General features: G+C 39.2%; 1 protein-coding gene across 13 annotated transcripts in view; it reads right to left on the bottom strand.

The window, feature by feature from the left end:
- Positions 1-19,205, bottom strand: part of MYCBP2 (MYC binding protein 2) — a 395,137-nt gene that overhangs the window by 64,661 nt on the left and 311,271 nt on the right. For 8 of the 13 annotated variants that reach the window (XM_034758293.1, XM_034758294.1, XM_034758296.1 and 5 more), the window contains 3 exons: positions 17,729-17,884; positions 4,503-4,604; positions 1,340-2,989 (listed from right to left, as the gene is read on the bottom strand). In XM_034758293.1, coding sequence (XP_034614184.1) covers positions 1,340-2,989; positions 4,503-4,604; positions 17,729-17,884 — 1,908 coding nt within the window. The remainder of the gene's footprint in view (positions 1-1,339; positions 2,990-4,502; positions 4,605-17,728; positions 17,885-19,205) is intronic. The other 5 variants (XM_034758297.1, XM_034758305.1, XM_034758300.1 and 2 more) reach the window with 3 other exon arrangements.

The following is a 19,205-nucleotide window of genomic DNA, read 5'->3' as shown; positions in this document are numbered from 1 at the left end:
GACTCTTCGGCTCTGTTTAAGAGCCGAGCGCTCCGGGCTTTGGGCAACCCCCATACCTCCGGACCCTGCGCCGCCAGAGCCCGGGAGGGGAAGTGCCCGGCTGGGGGCGCAGGGTCCGGAGGTATAGGGGCTGCCCAAAGCCCGAGCGCTACCGGCTTCACGGTTTGCCGAGCAGCCTCCAGACCCTGCGTCCCCGGCTGGGCGCTTCCCATCCCGGGCTCCAGCTGCGCTGGGGAAGCGCCCAGCCGGGGGCGCAGGGTCTGGGGGCTGCCCGGCAAACCCTGAAGCCGTTAGCGCTGGGGCAGCCCTTTCCCCCTGTCTGGGAGTGGGAGGGAGGAGGGGGCGGAGTTAGGGCGGGGAAGGGGCAGAGTTGGGGCGGGGCTAGGGGTGGGGAAATGGGCAGGGCCAGGGCCTGTGGAGGGTCCTCTTTTTTTATTTATTAGATATGGTAACCCTATGTCATACACGTCTTAGAATAGAAGCATGTTTACTATGAAGTAAAGTAAGCCAGGCATGCATGTATGACATAGCCTTCCTTCACTTAGAAAATTATTTAAAAAGTGCTAAAAATTAGACAAGAAGTATTATGAATGCACAACGTGCAGTTTTCAAACCCCTGTAACCTGTTCCAATGAAAAGTTTCATCGGAGCACTCCAGGATACTTCACACAGAGGACTATTTCTCTGTCAAATTTCAACTTTCTACCTGGCCCCCCCCCCCACCCCATTTTATAACAAGTGCTGCTTGACAAAACAACAACAAAAATAGTGGCAAAAGTAAACATTTCTCCCCCACTCTTCTCCCATTTGCAAGAGGCTGAACAGTTTTTGCTCAAAGTTGTCAAAAATCTTCACTCTTGTCCAGAGAACAGGTCTGGAAAATTTTAGTCTAAAGTTTCAGAAAGTTATCAATGACTGAAAATATGGGGTTATAATGGAAATGTTTGGCAACCTAGAGCTCCTACTAAAGTTAGGCTTTTATTTTTTAATTTTGATCTCCTCTTATTTTCCCCCACACAGTCATAATCTAAGATTTTAGATTAAAATTGTATTGCCAAATAGGTACTGTAAATTTAGTTTTTTAACTGCTTGTAGGTCCTGATTCAGCAAGGCACTTAAATACGCTTGTAACTTTAAACGTGAGTGCTTTAAATTATTCACATGCTTAATCCCTTGCTGAATCAACGTCTTCCATTTCTTTATTGTTTTAATTAACACAATTCCCAATATGGGTAAGGAGGCCTAATTTATTTTCATAACAATAATGACTGTCAAAATACAAACTATGTAAAAATAAATTTTGAGTGAGAACTGGGTTATGGAAAAAAAATAGTCTTACCTGGATGAGCTTGTCTCATGTGGTAAGTCACTGGATATGGATGGGATTCTCCACATAGCTCACAGATGGTATCTTTCTCAGGTCCTCCCACTGCAAGTTGGGCCATCTCACCAAAAAGATTTCCCCTGGGCCTAGCCTCAGCCTTTTCTTTTTTCTTTTTTTCCTTTTTGGTTTTCTTGTTATCTTTGTCGCTTTCTTTCTTCTTTAAGACTGCACAGGAACCAGGGCTTGGGAAAATCATATTCTGGGACGCTGCTTTGATAGTTGCTAAAGAAATATCTTCCCAGAAAGCTACCAAATGCTGCAGTGTTAAGGGAAGAGGAGATTTAGATTTCATAGTATAATGACTGGTTGTTTCAAAAGAGGTAATTTCAGTTTTTCCATCCTCGCATTTCTCATGCAGAGGTGGTTCTTTAAGCATAGACAGGACCTTGTTTTTGTTGATACTCCCCATTTTAGATATGTCTGGACCATGAGGTGCAATGTTAAACATATTAAGAGCAGATGATATTTCCAATGAGTGTCTATTTTTCAACTTGATTTCTTTTTCCTCTGTAGGTTGATGATTAAGACTGTTTCTTATTGGTGCATGCTCTTTGGTAAGCTCTGGATTAAACTTCAAGAAAGATGAACAAGCCATAGCATCATGGACTATTCCTTCATGCCACAGGAAAGAAGCAAAGACCGCTCTGGCACATTCTGCAACAGATGGTGACATCGCTTGCTTGGCTGGCTCTACAGATTTGGATCCATCGCCTTTGAAAAGTAAGCCAGATTTTTCCTTTTTGGGTCTTGTGTGCCTACTGGCACACTTACGGCTCACTTTTGGAGAAGCTCTCATATCTTGCTCATCTTTCAGTGGTGCTTTTCCTATGCTAAAATGAATTTTATTAGAACTATCATCCACAATTTTGAATTCTGTGTTATCGTCACATGTGCTATCTGTAATGCTATTAGTCTTTAAAGTACTTGAAGTACAAACTTCAACAACTTCACTGTGAAGGTTTTCTTGTACAACGTGAGGGGAAGGAGCTCTATTTTCAGTTTCAGTCACAGGTTTTGCATCTTTTGATAGAATTTTTGGTTTGGGTGAAGTGGACCGTCCCCTTAATGGCTCTGTTAGCGGTACTTTCTTTTTGCGAAGTGTGTCTGGATCTAGTGTGTAAGAATCTGATTTGGATCGTTCCCGAGGAGGATCAAGCTTTGTTTTTACAGGGACTGAGGCTTTTTGAGGTAGAGTCTTATCATTCGGAGATGATGATCGTGGTGAACTAGCACCAGAAGTGCTGGATCTTCCTGCTGTGAGTGACTTTGGCTTTGGTGAGGAAGACCGTGTTCCTGGTCCCGGAGATTCAGCTCTTAGACCAGAAGTTGTCCTCCCATCAGATTTTAGTGTCTGCAAAGTGTTATGGTTTGGAGATAATGATCTGCTATGAGAATCTGACCTCAACTTTGCAGCATCTGATTTCAACATAAGAGACTCACTGGCAGATAAGCCTTCTGTGTTCCTTGGTTTTTTCTGGTCAGCAACAGTTCTGATCACACGTCCATCGGGTTTGGGTGACTTGCTCTCAGCCCTGTGTTTTGATATGTCTGATTTTCCTGCTGGAGAAACTGGTCTAGCAGCTGCTGTGAAATTCACTCTGTCACCTGTATGGTACATTTTATAGTGAAATTATTACTACATTTTGTAACGGATACCCATTACAATACAAATTAAAAGATACAGAATTGAACGCAAAGATAGAATTCAACCAGGTGCTTCTGTTAACATCCCAAAGTGCCAACAGAGCTGGAAAAAAGGATTTTTTAAAAATAATTATAATGCAACCACCGATTACTTAAAACTACTTTGCAAAGGGTGCAAAAATATATACATGAGTATGCATTTAAAACATGTACAAGAAAATATTTAATAGAAAATGCACTACTTGTGAAATTACCTAGAGATCAAAAGCACTACTATACCATATGGAGAATTTGAGTTCACAACCTCCACTGACCACCAATAAGGGAAAGAAATTTGTTTACTTGGAAACTAGAATACAAAGTATTATTAGCTAAGTTTACCATAGCCAAGCTTACCAAAGTCACAACAGAATTATTATTTATTAGCTTTACATATGTTAGACTGACTACAACTATGGAACTTGCTGGATGGTCTCTTGGCTACTTTATTTTTCTTCCATGCTTAAAAGACAAAAAGTACCTATAGAAAGTAATTGAAACTACACAAATAAATTAGGATAAGAGGCATGTTCCTGACATGTTGCCAAAAGTCAGGCTCAAGTTGGAGGTTGCCATATTATTAAGGTCAGTTAAGAATAAATACATGTGACAACTTTTGTCTACTAATTCATCTTTTTTGTTTCGGTGCAGACACAATAATTGGTTGTATTTACACCAATTCATTGCCAATCCATTATCTGATAGAACTATGTAATTGCTTTTTATAAATGTATGTAAAATACACGTGTACAATGCTGAATAGTGTAGCTCACAAGAAGAAAGTAATTTGTGTCCATATTGTTTTCTATGAATGGATGCAATTAGTCTATTCTGCAGGATGGCATTTATAAACAGTGCTGGCAAGCTACTGAGTAATCATGAATAAATAAATCTAGAATACCGCCTCTTTCCTTGGCCTTATACAGCAATTTCCTTGCTCATGTGATTAATCCCATTGATTTCAATGATTGTAACACTTGTGATATACAGCATAATACAATCAGCCCCATAAATAATGTCTCAGCATTTTGAACTCAACCAGCACAAAAATTGACTATTTAATACTGTATTAAATATTAATTTTTTATTAGTTTATTTATAGACTAAGTAACATGAAAATGAATCTCTACCCGTTCTCCCAAATTTCACTAGTTTGTTGTCTAAATATTCATACATGTATGACAGTAGTCTGTTTATAGTATCTTAACTGGTTGTAAACTAACATTCCATCTTCAACATACAAGTCATTAAACCATTACAGTTAAATAAGCAACACTGAGTTGTTATATTATATGAACACTCACACATATCACACTAACATTAATTTTGAAAAAGTGTTTTATCAAGTGAATGGAATGAAAATGAACGGAAGAAGAAAAACCATTTTTCCAATGTAAAATTTGAATAACCTGTCTGTGTTTGCATGCATACCCACCCTTTAGTTTGTGAGAGAGAGATGAAATAGCAGAGGCAGGCCCAGCTACATCACTACTTTTGTAAATGCGCTCACGAGAAGCAAGGCAGCGGGATGGAGTTTCTATAGTGGAAAACAGTGGCACAGAAGCAGCATAGATTCAATGGAAAAGATTAGCAAAGATAAAAACAAGCAAAACAAGCATTTCAAATGATGTGTATCTACTCTGCTAAATATATTGTATTTCATTGCTAAAATACATTATCCTAAACATGTTTTATATGAGACTGTTATTTAATTTTGAAACATTTTTTTCAAAAGGTTTACATTAATTTTTTAAAGAGTAAAAATGAAATGTTTTATGATTTAAATATGTATTATGAAAAACTGATAACCAAGTATTTGTGGGACAGACAGCAGGGCTTATAGTTTATTATAATAACAAAGAATGATATAATAATGACTATCTTAATTATGTTTCAATTTGAGATCTTTTTATAATCTAAAAATTTACATGCATGCATGATTTAGAATTGTAATATGGCATTTTTGTGTAGCAATAAACAAACTGTTCTTAAATGAAACTAAAAAGAATATGTGGGAAATTCACCTTTGAAAATCCCAATTACAAAAACGAAATAAAATAAGTTACATTTTGAAAGGCAGTTTTAGTGCTTTTATTGGAATTATTTTTCCTTTTATCTATGCAAAAAAAATATAACTCAACTCAGTAATGGTGTTTATTTTGTATAACCTAACATGCATAGTCTGAACTTAATTGATCAGTATTACAGAATGACATGACTAGGATTACAGAAGATTCTAATAAACAATTAATTATGGATTGAAAATTGTATCCATATATAGTCTTTATTTATAAAAACAGAAGAGGAGTTTGGCATGTCAACTCTCACACTTCTATAAGAAAAGTCCTTTATTAATAATGCTGTCAAAATTGTGAAGGGCAAGAATTATGCCTTTAAAAATACTGGGCCAGATTCATTCATGGTATAACTCCATGCTTAGCTTCACTGAAGTTGCATCAAGGATGAATTTGCTCCACTGAGTCAAAGTAACCTGAACTATCTAACATAAATCCACAAAACCAAGGAAATATTTCCATACATACTAAGTGTGCCATAATTTTAAAAAAGTATCGTAACAAAGCTCTAGACTTGTGAAATGTAAGTAACATGGAAACATTAGTATGGAATTTTAGCCTTAACTCTAATACTGTCCTGTAGTAAAATTCAATTTTTAACCTTAACTCTTAGCTCGTTCCTTCAGTAAAATTAAATCAAATAGTTATTGTAATAATAGTCTTTAAAGATTTAATTTGCATATGCAGCAGAAAACAGCATGTTTTAGAAAAGCTTTTTTGCAGAAGCTCAAGAGGCAAGTGCATCTGAGGAACTGTGGTTCATGTATTTCATAAAAGATTTGTTGCCTGTGTCTCTGGTGTTCTAGTTACTAAAGCATACAAAAAGGTTAAGTATAAGTATCTCCCAACCTAAGTTTTAAGGGTAGTTTTGTTGTGAGTAAGAATGACTGAGTTCACATATACTTTGAACACTTGAAATAACAATCCCATTCTTCAAGACAGAATAATAAAACAGAAATGATTACATTCACCTTCCCAATCAAACATTAGCATAAACTTGAGATCAGTGAATGGAAGCCCCCATGATAAAGCTTATTATTTCTTATTTGAAAACTATTTTTCCAGGCTATAACAGAGATGCCAGATTTTGGGTACACAGATAAAATAAACACTAATTAAAAAAAAAAACACTAGGAAAAAAGCATACGGGTATGCTTAAAAACAAACTTTTTACAGTAATGGATATCAAAATAAAGAAGGATTAACAAAGATTAGAGGAACAGTATGGTCAATAAAAATAAAATTTTTAATTTGATATGTAAGCATTATGCTTTTCTTACTATAACATGATTTGTTGTTCCTAATATTTGTGTCTGTACTGGTAACTTTCCCAAGATCCTTTCATCCTATATATTTGCAAGTACTGTATTTACTTTTTATAGATTGTCAGTTTGTGATTATGCTGTGCTGCCCCTGGATCAGTGCAGGAAGGAAATTACAGCTCAAACAGTCAATCTCCATCCCAGTCTCCCTGTTGCCTTCAGGAAGGGAATAAAGTGCAACTGATCAATACCTGTCATAGCATATGCTCTAAGACACACTGGCATAACTACACATCCAGGTATATTGGGGGGCAAAGTCAAGCATGATGGTGGGAGGTAGTGGCTCTGAACAAGCAGCCTAAGTATGGTTCTCCTGCACATGGGTGTCTTATGCCCCTTTTACTCCCTTACACCAGCGTGGAGAACAGGCCACAATATGACTGCATATTCTGAAATATTATAATATATTTATATTTCTATATATCCCAAAAGAACAGAATGCAGTGGTAGTAGAACAATGAGCCTCTTTCTTCACTAATTTATGATTAAGAAGAATATACTGAATTGTACAAATACCTGAATATTCAAATATTAAAAAAGGAGAGAATTAGTCTCTGACAATCGTCTTAATGGGATTAAGCTCAACACAGGAAAGTTGAGGTGTAGTACCAGTGGAAAATATATCTTATTACCCAAAGGTAATAGTGGGAGCTATATCACTCAAGCTATTTAAATCTGGACAAAGAACTTGAATATATTCAAGAAGGCTGCACAAAATGACCTAACAGTTCTTAGCCAACTGTAACATTTTAGTAAATTATTGTTCAAACTGTTAAGATATATCCAAAATCAAGCTTAATGCAATTTATGCCCTTCTTCCAAACTTTATACCACGGTTCATGTTTTGGAATTTACAAAATTTGCCACAGAGAAATTAAGCTTCACATCCAGATATTCTAGAATAATAAAGCTGTAAAAGCCCAATGCCACATTTACTGTTCTCCACAAAAATATTTGATGCGTCAAAAATATCTGATGACTAATACACGCCACAGTTCCAGATCTTGGAAAACAGTTTGTGAATTTCCCTCACTGGGGCATACTCAACCCTCTTAAAATATTTTAAGTTTTCTAGGAAAGGGACCATTTCTTATTTGTACTGTGAGCTACCTAGCACTAAGGGTGCATGTGAAAAATATTAATAATGCAGCTGCCTCTGATGCAGAAAAGAGTCAAAGTTTCTGATTTGTAGTCACCCTATATCTATTTCCAGTATACCCACTTCTAATTCCTCTTCAAAATTCCTTTATGAAGTATTTTTGATAAAAAAATACTCCAGCATAGACATTAATTTTTTTCTGTGATGAGAGATTATGCCTGGATGTTCCAGTTTACAAAATATCCTTCCCGTCCCCACCCATTTAAATACCTAAATCTAGCTGGGTCCATTACATTAGTGAGCTCATTTCTTCCAACCAAAGACTCTATGGTCTCGTCTGACTGGCTGCTTCCTCCAACCCCCATTACCCATCTCTTATTTTCAGTGTCAAGCTGCCTGTCCTCTCCATATGTCACATTCTCTTAATATCTTCTCTGCACTCTTCCTTCCATATCCCATCTCTGTTCATTAATCCCCTTATGCCTTCCTTCTTTCACCACCTATTTAGCTTGGGATTTTCAAAGGAGCCTAAGTTTTATTATTAAATACTTATTATTATACTAGCACGCAAAGGTCCCAATTGGGATTAGGACTGGGATTACAGTATGCTATACAGTCAAAGAAGAGATGATTCCTGTGCTGAAGGGCTTACAGTCTATAGATACAAACAGACAAAAGATGAGGATACAATATACAAGCAAATGAAACTGGTGAAGAATTACCACAGCTTTCTTAGTTACATGTACTGTATTTTTTTTTTTAACAGGGTGTACAGGTAAAATGGAATGGAGAAGAAAAGGAAAAGAAGAGTAGTCATAGCTTGTCACCTGTCTAGCCACGATCAGCAGGTTGGGTTTTGTAGGCATTATGACAGAGGTGAGTCTTAAGGAGGGATTTGAAGGAGGATAGGGTAGTGTTTGTTTGGATTTTATCAGGGAGTTTTTCCTATGCTTAGGAGCAGCACGGGGGGAAAGCATGGAGTGTTTATGGGAGAAGTTGACTGATGGGCAGTAAAGGTTGGAAATACTGGTGAAGCAAAGGTGGGGATCAATGTTATGATATGTTACTAGATCAGGTAGCAGAGGCTTTGACTAAGTAATGAAAAGATAATGACAAGAACTTTGCCTTCGATGTAGAGCTGAAGTGGAAGCCAGTGGAGACACTCAAAAAGAGCATCCACATAATCAAAACAATGAGCCAAGATGATTTTAGCAGTAACAATCTGAAAAGTCTAGAAGAGACTAAGGCTGCAGTAGTAAAGTCCAAAAATGAAGAGGCTGTTGTAGTAAAGATGTGAATGACGAATACTTGGATAAGAATTTTGGCTATGTAACCAAAGAGGAATGGCTGAATTGTAGCAACTCCAGCTGGTAGGTGCAGAAGCATCCAAAGCAGGGACTACTGCACTGGGAAGGGAGAAGGTAAAAGGGGGCACAGCCATGGCCATCCCTTCCCCTCCAGCAACTCTTTGGACCCAAAACCGTGCAGGGGAGATCACCCCCCCACTCTGGGGACACTAGAACTTGGGCTGTGCCTCCCTCCGTGGGCTTGGGAGATAACTGCAAGGAAGAGCCATCCAGTAGCAACAGGAGCAGCCAAACCAGGAACCTTTGGTCCTTTAAACATTCAGACAACTGTCTACAGTTTTGACTGGACTTTCTCTGCCCTGGGCTGATTGGCTGTTTGCTCCAACCCACGCAGCTTCTGTTCCCCCTAACAGTCTCGTCACCTCAGCTGCACCCCACACCTGCCCCTCATCTTCATCAGGGCTGACAAATGTTCTGTTACAAAAAAGTCCACTGAGAACTGCACTCTTTCAAATTGGCTATCATCTCCCATGTTCTTAGGCCACAGGCAGCTATTATAAATGACTGCTGGCCTCACTCACAATGGAAACGATGGGAGGTAGTAGGGATTTTGAAAAAAAAAAAAAAAGGCACATTAACTGAAAGCTGCTATGGCCTCAGTTCCCTTGGGAACAATAGAAGATGGCGACCATTTGGAAAAAGAGCAATTCTCCATGAATTTCTCTGAAGGAGGCCATTTTAACATACCAGCCTCTATTGAGAGGAACTTTTGGCTATGAAAATTAATAGCAAAAATGGCCATTAATCCTAAATGATTATTTTCAAAAGCTACCCATCTGACCCTACCGAAAGGTGTGTATGTGAAGGAGATGGAGTGCAAAAGGGAGCAAAAATTTGAGGACTGATAGGGAAATTCAAATATACACTCCAGCTTCTTCATGCTCCTCTGGCAATGCAAAGCAACTGCAAAAAGCTTAACTGGACAATATGCTCTGGTTTCTTTGTGCTACTCCAAAGTAATACCATGCAATAATCATATGATTAAGGCACTTCCATCATTTGTTGTCCCAGATTAGGTTGGAATGATTTCTGAAGGCATTACATTTCCCCCTGTTCATTGTATCCCCATAGGGCAGAGTTATGGTTGTTTGGGTGCCATAACCATGAACTGTCCGCAGCAATTAGTCCTTCATGTCCCTCTCCACAGTTTAAAGAAATGTTAAGTCCATTGTGGTAAAGCATGTGGACTCCAACACACTAATTCAATACTCTTATTTGTTTATGGTAGTGCTTACAATGTTCTAGATTTAAGGCAGGGGTGGGCAAACTTTTTGGGCCGAAAGCCACATCTGGGGGGAAATTGTATGCAGGGCCAGGGCAGGGGGTTGGGGTGCAGGAGGGGGTGCGGAGTGCAGGAAGGGGCTCAAGGCAAGGGATTGGGGCAGAGGAGGGGTGCAGGGTGTATGAGGGGGCTCAGGGAAGGGGGTTGGGGTGCAGGATAGGTGTGGAGTGCAGGAGGGAGCTGAGGGCAGGGGTGCGGGGTGTGGCAGGAGCCTCAGGGCAGGGGTGCACAGGGGTGCAGGGTGCAGCAGGGAGCTGGGGTGAAGGAGGAGTGCGGGGTGTATGAGGGGCCTCAGGGCAGGGAGTTGGGGTGCAGGAGGGGTGCGAGGTGCAGGCAGGGGGCTTAGGGCAGGGAGTTGGGGAGGGCGGGGTGCAGGAGGGGATCGAGCTCCGGCCTGGCGCCGCTTACCAAAAGCGGCTCTGGGATGGCAGTGGCGCGCACTGGGGCCCGGGCAGGCTCCCTGCATGCCTGCCCTGGCCCCGAGCCACTCCGGGAAGCGCTGTGGCCCCTGGGGCAGAAGGGCGGAGGGCTGTGCATGCACAGCCCTTGCCACGCCTCCAGGTACCTCTCCCGAAGCTCCCATTGGTCAGGGTTTCCCATTCCCCGCCAATGGGAGCTGTGGGGTGGTGCCTGGAAGCAAGGGCAATGCACATGGAGCCTTCCGCCCTCCCACCCAAGAACCGCTTCTGAGGGGCCAGATCTGGCCCATGGTCTGTAGTTTGCCCACCCCTGATTTAAGGTGTACCTGATTTAAGGTTCTAGATTTAAGGTGAGCTTAAAAGTGCCTTGGGAGCGAGTAACTGATGCAGGTTGTGTGCTAGTGTGATTGCTGGGTTGCTGTTTGTGTGGTTAGGAGACAAGTGTTGTGTGAGGTGTGGCAGGGAAAATGTTTGCCATGATTCCAAGTTCAGCTATTTCTAAACTCCATCAGGGACCATGTAGAGTTTATATTATCCATTAGACTGTTTCTAGAGTTCAAGCTACATAAGAGTCCCTGTACAAACTAAAACATTATCAAGAGAGTGTGCCTTAACTCACTGTGTGTGCAGGTGTGACAGAAAACACTGTTCTTGTGCAAGGGAGAAGAAAGAATGTTGGAGTGCATGGAAGGAAATCAGTTTGGGAACACCGACAGTCCCCTAGTAGTGCCAGAACACTAAGCTCTTAGTAAATCAGTAATGAATAACATACATAAAAATAAACATACACAAACATACACAAAACTCAAAAATTGAGGAAGAAGAGCAAGTATAAGTAGATGTGTGGAAGCCCCAAAACACTTATACATAATATTAAATTAAAAAAAAACATCCAAGATTAATGCAATGTTTAGGGCCATGAAAATCCAGAAGTTTAACATGGTAGCAACCTTACCTGTCACACCACAAGTTTTTATAGCATCTGTTAACATTTATAAAGTTTTACATTTTAATAGGGAAAAGGCTACAAAGTACTACATAACATGCAGTGTTACCAATGAGAACAAAACAACCTTGGCTTTGGAATGTACTGATTTTTCTATGCTTGACTTCTCAACATCAACACTGTCAACTATAGTTTGGGGCAGAATTTATGCATGAACATTTATCAAGAGGAAAAACCACACCACCACAAAAAAAAAAAATCAAACAAACATCTTTTCAACCTGTACCTATACTAGAGTACAGTTCTGGGTTAATTCTAATGGTTCTTTCTCCTCACCCCCCCAAAAACTGGATCTCATAAACTGATAATCTTTTGGCCTATTGCAAAGCAGCATATATCTTCAACCCAAGGCTGGTATTGGCTGTTAGTTCTCTCTTTTGTAACTGACTGAATAATTCCTGGGAAGTACACCAGTGTAGGAAGTCCTAAATTTTCTCAACTCCTAGCGATTCTCTGCCATTCTGGTGTTGTGTTTTGCACATTTGGAGAGGATATGTGAGGAGGGATCTCATTTACCAACTTGTCCACAACAGCAATTTACACGACTAGCTACAATGCTAACGAGACTTTGTGATTACTTAAAGCTATAAATGTCTGTAGTTTCTTATATCTGCTGTCAGGTATGTGATGTCTTCTGACCTGTTTACGATCACTCCCCATATGAAAAAGATAGCGTAAGGGACAATTTGTTATTTTGGATGTTCATGAAAGACCTATTTTCCTGCAGGGTCTCAGTGGTCTTTAACGTACTACAGAAATCCACATCCTGAACGTGGATGCCACCTTAGAACAGATAAAAAGGTATTCCTTTGCAATTAAGATTAGCAGTAATTGTGACCAGCACTTTGGTGAATATTCACAGAATGGTCATGAGGCTGCACAGGAAAGCTTTAAATTGATATTAGGAGAGGTGCAAAGAAACATCTGGAATTATCTCTATGTATCTCAGGCTTGGTCCACACTGGGGAGGGGATCGATGTAGGAAACGCAACTTCAGCTATGAGAATAGCGTAACTGAAGTTGACGTTTCCTAGATCGAACTAAGTTTACTTACTGCGGGTCCATGCGGCGCAGGCAAGCTCTCCTGTCGACAGCGCTTCCTCCTCTTGGCGAGCAGGAGTTCTGCAGTCGATGGGGGAGCGCTTCTGGGATCGATTTATCGCGTCCAGATGAGACATGATAAATCGATCCCAGAAGATCGATCTCTACCCGCCGTATCAGGTGGGTAGTGTGGACCTAGCCTAAGTGGTTTCTTCAGGTTTGCCTTTAAGATCAGTGGACAATCTGGCCAGTAGAATGGTCCTTCTGTGTTGAGGAGAACTGCACCTGGAATCATCTGCATCTTTTGTGTGCTTGAAGGTCTTAAGGACCAGTGGTATCCTCATTACTCCAAATTTATCTCAATGACATAAAAAAAGAATACACCACAGATAATCTGAACTGGTTATGGTGCAATAGGCAACAAATATTATTGTGTACATCCTGGCAAGTTTCTGAAATATTTTTGCTATTTATGACTGAACTATGTGATTTCCCAGGAATTTCTCCAGCTCAACTGAATTCCCTCTTGATGAGCACACAAAGAATCATTTGTCTATATAGAAAGATCTGCTAAATTATGCTGAAATGAGAAGACTCCACCAATAAGAAAGGATTCTCAATCTCTCCCAAGTAGCCAGGGTGATTCATAGATTTTAGGACTGGAAGGGACCTCGAGAGGTCATCGAGTCCAGTCCCCTGCCCGCATGGCAGGACCAAATACTGTCTAGACCATCCCTGATAGACATTTATCTAACCTACTCTTAAATATCTCCAGAGATGGAGATTCCACAACCTCCCTAGGCAATTTATTCCAGTGTTTAACCATCCTGACAGTTAGGAACTTTTTCCTAATGTCCAACCTAGACTTCCCTTGCTGCAGTTTAAACCCATTGCTTCTTGTTCTATCCTTAGAGGCTAAGGTGAACAAGTTTTCTCCCTCCTCCTTATGACACCCTTTTAGATACCTGGAAACTGCTATCATGTCCCCTCTCAGTCTTCTCTTTTCCAAACTAAACAAACTCAATTCTTTCAGCCTTCCTTCATAGGTCATGTTCTCAAGACCTTTAATCATTCTTGTTGCTCTTCTCTGGACCCTTTCCAATTTCTCCACATCTTTTTTGAAATGAGGTGCCCAGAACTGGACACAATACTCCAGCTGAGGCCTAACCAGAGCAGAGCAGAGCGGAAGAATGACTTCTCGTGTCTTGCTCACAACACACCTGTTAATACATCCCAGAATCATGTTTGCTTTTTTTGCGACAGCATCACACTGTTGACTCATATTTAGCTTGTGGTCCACTATAACCCCTAGATCCCTTTCTGCCGTACTCCTTCCTAGACAGTCTCTTCCCATTCTGCATGTGTGAAACTGATTTTTCCTTCCTAAGTGGAGCACTTTGCATTTGTCTTTGTTAAACTTCATCCTGTTTAACTCAGACCATTTCTCCAATTTGTCCAGATCATTTTGAATTATGACCCTGTCCTCCAAAGCAGTTGCAATCCCTCCCAGTTTGGTATCATCTGCAAACTTAATAAGCATACTTTCTATGCCAATATCTAAGTCGTTGATGAAGATATTGAACAGAGCCGGTCCCAAAACAGACCCCTGCGGTACCCCACTCGTTATGCCTTTCCAGCAGGACTGGGAACCATTAATAACAACTCTCTAAGTACGGTTATCCAGCCAGTTATGCACCCACCTTATAGTAGCCCCATCTAAATTGTATTTGCCTAGTTTATCGATAAGAATATCATGCGAGACTGTATCAAATGCCTTACTAAAGTCTAGGTATACCAAATCCACAGCTTCACCCTTATCCACAAGGCTCGTTATCCTATCAAAGAAAGCTATCAGATTGGTTTGACATGATTTGTTCTTCCCAAATCCATGCTGGCTGTTCCCTATCACCTTACCACCTTGCAAGTGTTTGCAGATGATTTCCTTAATTACTTGCTCCATTATCTTCCCTGGCACAGAAGTTAAACTAACTGTGATGGCTTGGAGCTGAAGGAAGGGTAAGCAGGGTCGTGGTGAGACTTTCAACCCCTGAAACTCCTGTTTCCATACCTCTCCCTATTGATTTCCTAGTCTCTACTGATTTTGGAATATCTTCAGGAAAGAAAGGAACTTTGATACATACTGAACTATCTTAACTCTCCTCTACTGCTAAAGGGGCAAGGCACGAGTGACTGCTTTTACTTTTCAAAATTGTGTATCACACCACTTTGTGCAGGCCAGTGCTACCAGATGCTCATGTTGTTGGTCTGCTTTACAGATAGAGACAGATATTTCCTAGTGACGGTACTGGATGCAATCTATAAGGATTATTTTATTTAATCAATTCTAGTTCCTGTTATGAAGGATAATGCAATTGTAATTTGTTAACAATCCTTAGACTCATTTGGCCTTAAGTGGGAGCAGCATTTTGTTTCCCTGTATAATACTAAGGGAGGTCTGAACAAACTAATAGGCTTCACTGTAGTTTCAAAGTACTGATAGAAGCCTGCCTTGCATGGGTGCCTCTGAGTTTTCAGATCAAATCCTATTCTTCAGGTGAGAAGCAATCTGAAATGTTTAGTTTAATTTATTAAGGTTTTTTCCTACTTACACTCTTTATAGTATTTTGATATACAAGATTTCCTGTATATCATGGGGACTGAGAAGGGAAACATTCTTTTTGATTTCTTGAGGATAGTTTTAGTGTTCTTTTATACAGTTGCTGATCCAAAGAGCCACTGGCATATCCTCACTATGCTTTATAGGGATTTGTGGGAGCCAGTGTAGTAAAGGTGAAGGCAGCCCAACTTCCCATTATGATCAGTCAAAATTTTCATATTGGGAAGAACCACTATGAGAACAAGGTGGTTCAGAGATAAGTGCACTATAAATATTTAAGTAGATTAAAGAAAATACTGACTCCTATATCTACTAGAGAAGAGGATTCCTTGGTAGACATACTTTTTATGAGGTATTTTACTTCATAAGTCTTCTGTCTTCTTGCAGTCTGCCATCTTGAAGCTATTGTCCTGTGGTCTCAGAGAAAGGGACAATACTTAACTGGTTGTGAATAATGGTGGACAGAAGGGAAAAGAGGTAGAAGACAGTTTATTAGAAAAGTGGACAGTTGAAGTAATAAAGAAAATTTGAAGAGAGGGGAAATAGGACAATCCCCAATAGATATTAAGAAGTTTGTCTGAAATGGAAATGGGATCCCTTTTCTGGCATGTAGTGGCAAGCACATATAGCAGAAAGATGGTGAGAGGCATCAAGTTCATAGAAATGCAGCTCTAGCTGCTTCCTGTCTAATCAATAGAGGAGTCTTGACATAAGGTGAATCAGAAGACATGGCCCATTCAAAGAAGAAAAGAGTATGACAGCTGAAGTATCATCCCAGAACTATAGGGATGATATAATTTGAAAAGGCAACAGTAGATACTCCACCCACCCATATTTGCAATTTGACAAATGCGTTAAAAAAAGCAAAACACCACCCTAGAAGATTTTTTTTTTTTTTAAAGAAAAGTTTAAATTTCTTTCCACTGATTGGAGAGAAAAAAAAGAGAGGGATGGTAGAAATGAAGAGTGACAAAAATGAAAAGAGATGATTGTGGTGTAGCTCCCCATGATGAAAGATGTGGGGGAAAAAAAAAAAAAAAAAAAAAGCAACTTACTCAGGAAAGTGAAGTCCAATAGAAAATTCAACCTTTTTAAAAAGTGTTTTTAGGTAGCAGTTTGTATAGACAGTTTTAGAATGATGCCCCAAGTCCTCCAATTCACTGTGCCACTGTGGCAGTCCAGTGACTTCAACAGGGCTCTATGCTGATGCAGCAGTGCGCCTGTTTGCAGAGACTTGCAGGATCCAGGCAATAGAAATTACCCATATTTTAAAATAATGTGATTTAATTTACCTTACACAAGGACAGACCAACTAAAGGAAGGTATGTATCAATAAAGACAGAAGGGAGGGTCATTTCCATTAAAGAAAAATATTTTCAAAATGATAAAGAAAAGTTTTATTCAATTACAAAATTGCCAATTTTATAGTTAAATTCCTCCTTGATATTGGATGGCTCAGAGGATGTCTAAATGGCTATTTCACTTCCAGGTCATTCTTTTGACTCTGGTATAATCAAAAAGTTATTGTTCTTGAAGGCCTTTTGGTGAAGGGTTTGTGAAATGAACTGGAGATCTCAGTCTAGTTCTCACTGTATAAGTATACACATTACAGACCACTATCACAATTCACATTCAAATGAAGAGGAAGAGACTGAACTGGTTTCTACAAGAAAGTAATAATGAGGCACCTCTGAAGGACAGTGTGTGTGGGAGGCTTGTATTACTGCTACCCGTACTATACTTGTTCTGTAGATAGAGAGAAATACCTCTCTAGGGTGATCAAATCTGCCATCCATAATGACCTCTAAATTGAGTAAAAGCTTAACAGTTTCTTCTCCATCCCATCAGCAGTTAATGTTTAACAACTTTTTGGTGCCAATGGTCATGAGCATGCCAGTGGCTATCTATGCTAGACAGAAATGCTTTTCTTATTAATGTTTCTAATTAATGAATTAAGTTGTCCCAATTCCAAGTTTCAAGTATGTTAACGAAAAATTATGACAAGGTAAGGAATGTAGGAGGCAACAAACATTTTAAGATAGAAAATTGAAATGTTTATCTACTGTAATCAAAATTTCTTCAAATGTTACAGGAATTACAATATTTTGCATTGTATGCAATATTTACCTTAATTATTATCCTACTGCAATACACTATATTAGAAACACACTTTCATAAATACACTATCTACACTGTAGAATATATATATATATAAATCAATACAGTAATTTTAATAGTGAAATAAAAAATAGCACAAGTATGCTTCTCTGGGAGCATTAACTCATGTTTCTGAATAAAAAAATTAATTCAAAAGAACAAAACTAGACAGATGCACTGATGGATGATTAGTAGCTGATAAGCAACTAAGACGGTTATAGCAATGACAAAGCTTCAGAAATGGACTGATGAGGCAGGTAAGGCTGACAGACTTACTCTGAAGCTGAGGCTGCTGGAAGGAAAGGGGCTGTCCGAACACAAATGGACTGTGGACTAGGGAAGAGGGAGGTTTTGCAGCTTGATCAAAGATGGAAGAAGCTGGGAGATTAGGCCGTGACTGAATGGAATTCAGTATGGCACTCAGTTGGTCACCTGCAGTGAGCAAAACAGTCAAAACTACAACCTGTTATTTTTCATCCTCCACAAAGGCAGAGTAAATGGTGCTGAATGAAGTTTAGATGAAGATAATTGATAAAGACCGCACTAATCTCTGACACCATAGTTCGTTTTGATTCCAAAACTCAAGATTCGGCACAAACTTTTACACAATTGAAGAAAAAATCCCTTAGAACCATAAAACAAACATGGCTAAATGTAGAGACCTCACCCCATGAACGGTGATGCAAATACTGAAGAATATGAACAAGGTTTGTAAGAATCATGACTTCTTTATCCTTGTTATTTAAAACATTCCAAAGTGCATCTCAAATCACCCATATCTTGCTAAAAACAAACAAAAGCAGCCAAACGCAAAAAAATCAGCTACCATTCACAGAAATACACACAAGTGCAAACAAAACTCTGAGATGAGTATAGCCAGATGAGAGGGTTAAGATAATAAAATATAATTAAGCTTTGGCAGGTATATATCTATATCTATATGTATGTGTGTCAAGTTTAGGAAAGTACTTGCTTGCTTTTGCATACATCTTAAAAGAACACTGTCAAGGTATTTTTCAGTTAAAAAGCTCCCACTATTTACAACCATGTTTTGATTTTAAACTGAAACGTGTTTCCTTAAGAGAACTGTGTCTGCATATTGGATTGGCCATTGGAGGGTATCTCAGGAGAGTCGTGATATTTTTGTTTTGTTTTGAAGAAAGCATTTGTTTGGAAAAAGGAAAAGAAATAATTATATGTATGTTGCAAACATAAGGTGCATACAATAAAAAAAGATAGGTTAAATCATTTAAGGTCAAACCTTGAGATGTTAGCAGCAATAATTTTGGCCCCTATCATCTATCACACCCTAACAGTGTTCCTTTATTTAAATACAGATTCTGACATCCCATATCACTTTTGACAGTACTATAGAAGCACTAGCAGAAAAATAATGTTAACAAACAGGAAACAGATAAACAACTCATTTTAAAACTGAAGTTTTTTAGATTTTTAAAATAAATTCTCTAGTTTTATAAAAGGAGAAAAAGACTAGAGGATCTAATGATTCCTACAAGATCCCAAACCACCAAAATTAAGTATTTTGATTATTGTCTCTCTCTAATACTGTATTTTTGTTTTAAAAATTAGAAACCAAAATTACTATGAAAGAAGAGCTGGAACCGAAGCACCTATATCCAAACGATCACCTGTGGGTAATAGTAACCATTTTTATTTCAGTGTTACAACAATATTATACTCAAAAACCTTAAGAATCACTACTTCTGCAACTACTGCCCCATCCCACACTACA

Source organism: Trachemys scripta, chromosome 1, assembly GCF_013100865.1.
Source record: "Trachemys scripta elegans isolate TJP31775 chromosome 1, CAS_Tse_1.0, whole genome shotgun sequence".
Classification (NCBI taxonomy): Eukaryota; Metazoa; Chordata; order Testudines; family Emydidae; genus Trachemys; species Trachemys scripta.
The sequence above is the reverse complement of the archived record's forward strand: the minus strand, read 5'-3'. Positions and strand labels throughout refer to the sequence as shown.